Consider the following 8,826-nt stretch of genomic DNA (forward strand, 5'->3'; position numbering starts at 1 on the left):
TTGTTTTCAGATAGAATTAAAAAATAATATTTGTATACTTTTCGTTTCAGTTTTTAGTGTTAAATTAACATTCGTTGTGGTTGTTTTTGGAGGCGGGAGGAGGAGGAGGAGGGCATGCAACATTTGGCCAATGGATCAATTGATAGTGTACAACAAAATACAGCAGTCTTTATAAAGGTAGGTGAGACGGAAGTGAAATCAAATAAAGTTCAAATCAATTCAATTCAGAGTGCATATATATATATATAGAAAAACACATTTCTCCTCGTGTAAGGGTTAAAAAGTTAGGAGACGGGACACAGCAGCAACTTCTCCTAAATCTGTCGAGTCACACCCATGCCAAACTTTTTTTTTTGTTTTTTTTTTGTTTTGTTTTTAAGTTTTCAATACTTGTACGGTAGGCTATTCAAATGTCAGGATTAAAAAGTGTTGTTTGTTTAATTTAACAAAAACAAAAAGAGAAATAAAAACAAATACATATCATGATGTATATTAAACCAAAGTGCATTTCAGAAACTAAAAAACGTCCAACAGTTCGTGTTTGTTTTTTTTAATTGTTATTTTTTTCTTTCTTTTTTCTTTTTTTTTTTAAAACCTGTATGGGTCTATGAGGGTGTCCTCCTACTGTGAATGTCTTCATCACCGTCAACACTTTTCACTTTTCATGACAACAACGAAAACGAGAAGCAGGTGGTGTGTTTTTAAAAAAAAAAAAAAAAAAAAAAAAAAGGCTAGAGAGAGGAACTCCTAGGGGGAGCCGCTCCGGGGCCTGTCCTGATTTGAATCCAGTCCGCTGACCAGGCGCTGGATGCTCTGCAGCTCGTTGGCCGCGTCTTTCTCCGTGCAAGTTTTTGGAGACATGGACACCGAGCCGGAGGAAATGGTGGACGAGTGGCTGGTCACTTCCGACGTGGAATCCAGGGTGACAGCGGACACGGGGCTGGCTGGGACGATGCCCTCTCCTTTCAGCTCGCTCCCGCCGCCGGCCATGGAGGGCATGGCGGTGGTGAGCAGGGTGCTGTCCGGTACCGTCATCGGGAGGGAGTAAGGGTTGTACCTGAGTCGGGGGCGCACTGCGTTCAGGAAGGGGTGCCGGTGCACCGAGGAGGAGGCGGCGGCCGAAGAGGCTGCCGCGGCGGCTGCCATGTACGTGTACGGGTAAGGGAACAAACTGCCAAACGGAGACATGGCGATGCCCTGTGGAGAGAGGGGGGGGGGGGGGGGAGAGAGACCGAGCGTGAGCCAGAGAGACAATATCATAATGCAGCTTTTAATAAAAGCACAACATGAGAAGGAGAGAACGTGGAGGAGAAATTGTTTTTGGATAAATGTCTTGGAACAGATGCGTAAAAAAATAGGCATTAGAAGTGATCCATTCCCACTGTCCTCAGTATTTTCCACACACACACACACACACACACACACACTGACGTTTAGCGATGCCTCATTACAAAAGTCCTATGACGCCAATCTGACACTTGTCTTACAGACGCCAAAACCTGGATCTTGATCGAGGCACCAAAATAAAAAAAAATAAAAAAATCACAACCAGCCTGTCCTGCTCTCAGTGCTTCCATTCACAAATCTAGTCCCAACAAAGTCCTCTGCAGGACAGCTTTCTACCGCAAGCATGCTTTGGTGCCTGTTCAGGAATTTGAAATGCAAATAATAATAATAATAATAATAATAATAATAATAAAAAAACAATCTTGTTGTCAAACGAGAGAGGCTTAAAACACTCGTGTTGACTCTGACTGGGCAAAAGACACATGAGTTGTCTCTTTAAACACGGCGTTGTTTGTCTCTGCGAGCCAACGAGGCGTTTTAATAATCGACATTGTGGCTGCGAAACTGCTTTTGATGAGCTCATACCAAAACGACTTCAGCTATTGCAAGGTGGTATGTCTGTCAAATCTGTTCTCTTAACATGCGCAACTTCGCCAAAAGACCAGAGAAAGGTGATAACATGTGGTGTCTGACAGCCAAGTCAACCGAAGCGCCCTGCTTTGAATATCAGCCTATCTGGCAATAAAACAAAACAAACAGCGAGCAGAAAACACGCGCACGTCCTTCCTCACAATCAGGTTTATAAGCACACGCATACACGGACACGCTGACGAGAACATTAAATCGTAAATGTGCCACACGGGCCTCCGAGGCCTGCAGTCTGCTCTACTGTACAACCAAACATATGCTCCACTGTAGGCCCAAGAAAACAGGTTTTTACCTGCGATGCCAAGACATGTTGCTGCAGATGAAAGGGCAGGCCCGGCGCTCCCGTCAAGCTCTGCGCGGAGGATGCCATGCTCGTCGTGTCCATGGTGCTCACCCCTCCCGTGGACACGGCCGCCAATAGTGGCCCCATGCCCGCGGCCATGTTTGAGAACCCCCCCATGTTGAACTGACTGGGGTGCAAGAGAAACGGATGCGCGCTCCCGAGGTGATTGAAAAACTGCTGTCCCGTTAGGCCCGTTGGAAATCCAAAATTGTGCAAGTGGCCGTGGCCTATGTGCGGACTGTCAGTCTGAACAGTCAAAGGCATGAAACTGTCTTTGGCGATCGGCCTGCACTCGTCCGATTTGGGCTGGTCCAGACTCGGGCTCTTCAGGTCTTCTCCGGAGCGGGTGGTGCTGGAGATGACGGTGATGGGGCTCTGTCGCGAGTCCGCCTGACTCTTCTCAGTCCTCGGACCGCCGTCGCGGTTCCTGCCGCCAGTGTCACTGTTACTAAAGGGGTGCCCCTTAGCCGGGCTCGCCTCGTGATCCTTCCCGTCCTCCGTGGTCGTGGAGATCTTGCTGGAGTCCGGGCCGTCTTTCGTGTGTCCGTCTTTGCTCTCGTCGTCGCTGTCCTCGTCGCTGTCGCAGAAATCTGTCGAAGCGAGAAGGAGAGGAGGATCAGCTGTCTGTCTGCACGTCGTGGAAACAATAACCCCCGTTATCAGCCACTTGTTTGCACATCACGAGTCCACACTGGTGACCAGTAGGAAGAATAAAACAGCTGTAACATTTTCTATATGTTAGAATTTAATATATCTCTCCAGCAGACTGATGTATTGCCTTTGGACAGGCAACTGTGTCTTTAATTAGGGATTGTATTCATGTTTTCATTATGTTTCCCTGTTCATCTCAGTGCAGACGACTATCCATTTTTCCAGTGATCATTAAAAGTGCTCCATTAACTCCAACCACTTTACTTACTTACTTACGAAAAAAAAAAAGAAAAAAAAAAAAAAAAAAAAGAAAGAGAGAAAGAGAACCTGCCACAATAGATATTTTACGACTCTTTTACGCACGACTTGTGGCCGGAGCTGTGACTGACTGTGGGGTCTCCCTGGGCCCTTACCTTTCAGGTGTGGGGGGCCCACTGTGGACACGGCAGGGGACGAGGCCTGGCCGAAGCACTTAAAGGAAGCCTGCTCTCCGGAGGAGTCGTCTGAAGCCCCGTTCTCCTTTTTCTGCTGCTCCTCGTATGAACGCATGGATTGCAGGGCCAGCTGTTTCCTGTTCACACAAGTACCCAGGTTATTACGGGTGGTGATCACACAGCTCTCAGGTCTGAAACAATATCAGGAGCGGGGTGAGCAGTGCAAGGGAAGCTCCAGTGAGAGTGGAGCACCCGAGAGGAGGAAAGCTCCTCACAGGTGAGAACACGAAATCTGTCACAGAGCCATTTTTGTTTTTCTTGCATTACAACATTTTTTTTTTTAAAGTGAGCACAGGATAATTTTAAAAACATCAACATATTTGGGATACATTCATCATTTAAAAAAATAATAATAATTAGTGAAGTGGCCTGTAAATTCTATAAGACTTAACACAGCCCATTAAGCTGTTATAAAGCGGGCTCCCTGCGGGTTAATGCGGAAGCTTTGACGCTGCTGTAATCCACAGAGATCAGCCTGTCTCCATGTATACATTTAATCAGGTCTAACCATTGTTTCCCCTCGTTTTTAATTTTAATTTTTTTTGTATATGCAATGCAATCCCTCTAGCTTACCTCTTTTCCCGCCTTCCATTGCCCGTGTCACGGAACCCTTTGGCGAATGGATTGTGGTCAATCTTCAGCTGGGTTATCTGCAAACAAACGCGTTAAATATTAGTCCTCTGAAATCTCACTCCCACCACACTGCTCTCATCCATAGTGCGTTTTTTGTTTTGTTTTTTGTTTAAAGCGTTTTCCTAAAGCTGGGGCTAATTTCTGCATGTTTACAATAGATAATTGTCCCAACAGGCTGAAACTACTGCATTAACACATTTTTGGGTTTTACAGACAAAACACATAAAAGCAAAACGCGCACGGGCGCAAACATAAGCGCGCACAGAGAAACCAATGAGTCCTCGCACCGGCACGTTTTTTCCATTATGCTAAAATATGCTGCTTTTGTGTGTGTGTGTGTGTGTGTAAACTTTTTGCAAAAAAAAAAAAAAAAAAAAAAAAAAAGAAAAACTTAACTCCCACACCACTTCCTCTCTCAGTCTTCGGCAGTGTTAGCGCTTCACGTGGAGGAGAGAGAGGGAGGCAGTGATCCCAGCGATATCAAAAGAGCCGAGAAGATGATTTTTTTCACGTTATTATTTTTATTTTTTTTGTCTTTTTTGGGAGAATAAAATGTTACCATGCCACTCAGTCTGACACAACCAAAACGTAACCCCACCCCCCCACCACCACCCTCCTCCTTTGGAGTTTTTTCTTCTTCTCCATTCAAGCGCACATTGTTGCCCCTTTTTCCTTTTTCTCATTTTCTAAACCCCCAACCCACACACACACACACACACACACACACACACACACACACACACACACATAAAGAGAGAGAGAGAGAGAGAGAGGGAGGAAAGAGCGTCTGGGTCTGCGCCAAATCCTTTCCACGTGATTAAATATAAGGAAGACAACCTGTATAACATTCCTCGGAATTATTACTTTTCCTACCACAGGCTGGTGAATGTGGCACTCAAACGCAACATCACCCACCCAGCCACCCACCACCCCCTGCCCTTACCACCACCACCGCCACCACCACCACTCACTACGCCATGATGCTCCACGCTCACGGGCTCAAACCAAATATGACGTCTTTCATATTTTATGACAACAAAATGGTGCAGGGCATGAAAGACAGGGAGGCAAGCGCCTCTGACAGGCGCAGAGGGGACACACAAGCTATACTTTAGGTAGAGAGAGAGAGAGAGAGAGAGAAAAAAAAAAGCATCCAGGATGTAACGTGAAGCCCACGAGCAAACGATCGAGCTCACCTTGTCATTTTGATAAGCGGTCACGGCAATGAAATCCGTTTCGGGGAAAACGTAAGTCCTGAAGGTGCTGTACGGGAGTTTGAGAATATCGTTTGCCCTCACGATGTGAAAGCGGGGCTGATATTTGTGCATCGAGTTCAGAATGGTCTGCAAACAAAACACAGTGACAGGAGAGTAAATAATATTAGTGCACCACATTTCTTTGCAAAAGCAAGTCACATCATCAGCTTGTCAAATGTTGGAAAAAAATTGCAAATGATTATTATTTCTTTTCAAAAAAGAACATCATGTGAAATTTTTTATTTTTATTTTTGTTGTTGTTGAATATTTAATTGTTAGAATTAAACTGTTAATCATCCAGGGGGGACGTCCCTGCAGACAACTATCAGGCTTAACAATTACTCTAATTTCAACACATGCGTTGGTGACATTTTGCAATTTCTTCCCCCCCTCCACTTAAATAAAATCTCAAATTTCGTGGGATTTCCTGAGCTTGAGTACAAAATAATACAAACAACAACAACAACAACAACAACAATAACAGCACCAAAAATGCAAATATTGAACACGTGTGGCTGAACTAATAAGGGTATGTTGGTAAATAGGAAAATTGACATACATTAGTTGAACTTACAAATCCATGCTTGTCGGAGATGTTGTTCGTCAGCTTGAGCTTGTGGAAATTGACGACTTTTGACATCCACTGTTCACCAGTCGCCGGACTGTCCGGGTGAATGTACATCCTCTTTGGCATTTCGGGGTCGGCCTTGCCCGCCACCATCCAGCGGGAGTTGTGAAACTTGTACCTGCAGTCGTCGGCTGCTACTATATCCATCAACAGAATGTATTTGGCCTTCTTGTCCAGGCCGGTGCACCTCACTTTGAACGGGGGGAACATCCGCCTGTGTGCCAAAGCAAAAAAATAAGTAAATATGATAAGCACTGATGATTGTGATGGTTGGACACATTAAAGTTTCATTACATGCATTTACGCATTCATTTTTCCCACCTCTTAAAAACTAGCCTCTGGTGTTGTGCTCTGAATGCATCTGCACAACACAACTCAGCCGGGAAAAAGTGCGAATACGGCCCGCAAAATCTTTAACTTCAGCGCTCAAATAAATACATCCCTCTTCTACTTTCTCCCTGGTCGGTGTTCAGGCGACACGTCGACGCCGTTTGGACAGCGTGCTGATTTTTTTTCTTCTCCTAATGCATCGAAAGGCCCTTTGCAAACCGAAACACAGCAGCCATCTTTGTGTCCTGTCACTGTGCTGATGACGAAAAATCATCCAGTCGCAGCCCCCCTGCACACTCACGACGATTTCAATGGAGTAATCCGTCAATGTAGAAAGTTTGGACACGGAAATTAACAATGGGATTATCAGAGAAGCCCGGCGAGGACACAGCCCATAACGCACGCAGCCGGGAGTCACAGAGCTACTGTGACTGGCTTCATGTTTAAAAACACAGCAGCTACAAGCTGGTCCCCCCTTTTGTGTTTTCACAAAAATCATGTTAAAGCCAACAACTGCTCTCTTCCAACCAGTAAAGATAAACCCTGCGTTCATTTTAGCACAGACCTCTGAGTTTGCATGCTGTCTGAGCACACAGGAAGTCTCAGCTTTATCTCACTTTTCCCTTCCAGCTAAAATAAATATTTAAAGCTCGCTTTTTGGGAGTTTTTTAATTTACTTCAAAAAAAAAAAAAAAAAAAAAAAGCCTGCAGTGAAAACATATTGCCGGGTAATAAATGTCATATCTACGTGTCAATTTGCGAGACAATTATGCAGCAATCTGAGTTATTAATTTACACGCGTTGGACCAATAAAAGTGCATGACATCAATAAGTTATCCAGAAGGATTTTTAGAGAAGCACCTCCACAGACACAACCCCCCAAAGCACACATGTAAATATCTGTCTTTGTATAATAACAAATCAGGAGTTATTAATAGGCACAACAGCCTGCTGCCTGTCAGATAATAAGGTATATATATTTTTGGATGTACACACACACACACACACACACACACACACACACACACACACACACACACACGCGCATATATATTAAAAAAGTATTTGTTTTACCTTCCGGACTTTGTGATCACCATCTCAGTGCCTCTCTTGTGGAAGAGTTCCCAAAGCTCCTTGGCTTCCAGGTGAACTTTGGGGTCGTCCTCCACCTCCTCCTCAGGCTCCAGAGTCTTCAGAGGCCTGAGGTGGGCGGCCGCAGCCTGGTGCCCCAGCGAAGAGAAGTGGAGGCCGGTCTCCGCGGCTCCCATCAGCTGGTCCATGATCGGCTTTCCCAGGGCGCCCGGCAGTGACAGGGAGCCGCTGTGAGGCAGCGCCAGAGCCGGGAAGAAAGGAGGCTGGTGACCCAGCATTGCACTCATGGCAAATTCCGGACCCCGGTGAGGTATAAACGGATGATATGCCATACTTGATCCTTGTATGACTGGATCTCTCATCAGGAAGTTCAGCCAAGTGCAGGCAACAAACGCAGACGAGTGGCTGGAGGTGAAACACTATTTTCTACAACAACAGTGGAGCCCGCGTACAAGAAGAAGCAAACGGATAGAAAATAGTGAACAAAAATAAAATAAAAAAAAGAGGACCAAAATGAAGTTGGGAGTCAGCAAGCGTCTGGAAATTCCTCCTTCAACTCTGCAGAAATAAGAATCCACTTATTTATTTATTTTTGTTCACGAGTTGCTGCGAAATGTCTTCAGTCGGTCGCTGATTTTTTTCTCTCTCTCTCTCTGGGAATCAGAAGTCCGCACGCAGAAACGTGAAAACGCTCTCCATTATTCGCCAGAAGTGCTGCGGAGACGGGATTTTTGTTCAGAGCCTGACGCGCATCGGACACCTCTGTGTGCCTCGCTGGCTTGCGGACATTAGTCGAATTAAACCAACTCGGGTGAGTCACTTAATTGACTGCGGCGCATTCTTTCTCCTCCGCTGCTGTTTACAATATCGGCATTCCTGTTAAAATGCGTTCCTTCTTATTGGCCTCGGTCCTGCAGCGAGGGCGACGTGTTGAAATATTTCGATAGCGCCGAATAATCCCCCTGCCTTTACTCGCTCCGGACATGCACCCTCACACGCACACACACACTTTATTCCTCCTCTCTCTGTGGCGCGCACACACATTTCAGGCAGAAGACGTGTGCAGAGAAAGCAGTCCGCTGACGGCCAGGGAGAGAGAGCGAGCGAGCGAGCGAGAGAGAGAGAGACAGAGAGAGAGGTGGTAAGGTCCCAGCTCCGTGATTTTCCTAGCGCCTCTGTGGCCCATAGGGCTTCATACTGTATGGATGTGTTGCATGTTACGAGCAGCAGCGCTCCGTTTGATTGGCTCTTTGACGCTTTCGGACCAATTGTGTGGCTGCGTAGGCGTGGTTTTAACAGGTCGGGTGGAGGGGACAGACTTCAGACTTATAAAAAGGTGTTTGGAAACTCAAAAGGGCTTTGCCGTGAAAACACCACCCTGTCCCGGTCGGTGTTGTGTGAATATGCCAACATCGCTGCAGAAGTTTTGCGCTATCGGTCGGTCCGCGAGCCCCGGCGAGAGGA

The 8,826-nt window shown here is 46.0% G+C and overlaps 1 protein-coding gene across 4 annotated transcripts; it reads right to left on the reverse strand.

The window, feature by feature from the left end:
* Window positions 1-317: 317 nt before the first annotated feature.
* On the reverse strand, window positions 318-8,563 carry tbx3a (T-box transcription factor 3a). 4 transcript variants are annotated; one of them, XM_030434666.1, is made up of 7 exons: window positions 7,345-8,563; window positions 5,887-6,154; window positions 5,253-5,399; window positions 3,997-4,073; window positions 3,343-3,554; window positions 2,228-2,868; window positions 318-1,197 (listed from the first exon to the last, which is right to left on the reverse strand). In XM_030434666.1, the coding sequence occupies exons 1-7, from the start codon at window positions 7,722-7,724 to the stop codon at window positions 748-750; spliced, it is 2,175 nt and encodes a 724-aa protein (XP_030290526.1). In that variant the 5' UTR covers window positions 7,725-8,563; the 3' UTR covers window positions 318-747. The 4 variants fall into 4 exon arrangements, with proteins under 4 accessions (XP_030290526.1, XP_030290525.1, XP_030290528.1 ...); XM_030434665.1 differs by having other exon boundaries at window positions 5,872-6,154; XM_030434668.1 differs by having other exon boundaries at window positions 3,343-3,500; window positions 7,345-8,562.
* Between the last annotated feature and the right edge of the window lie 263 nt (window positions 8,564-8,826).

This window comes from Sparus aurata, chromosome 12 (genome assembly GCF_900880675.1).
Source record: "Sparus aurata chromosome 12, fSpaAur1.1, whole genome shotgun sequence".
NCBI lineage: Eukaryota > Metazoa > Chordata > Actinopteri > Spariformes > Sparidae > Sparus > Sparus aurata.

Excerpts from the sequence above, each read along its gene's own strand:
- tbx3a (XM_030434665.1), bottom strand. The coding sequence starts at position 7,724 with ATGAGAGATCCAGTCATACAAGGATCAAGTATGGCATATCATCCGTTT. Across the intron at positions 3,555-3,996 it reads AATGGAAGGCGGGAAAAGAG|ACCTGAGAGCTGTGTGATCA; the intron begins GTAAGCTAGAGG and ends ATATTGTTTCAG. Across the intron at positions 1,198-2,227 it reads AACATGTCTTGGCATCGCAG|GGCATCGCCATGTCTCCGTT; the intron begins GTAAAAACCTGT and ends CTCTCTCCACAG.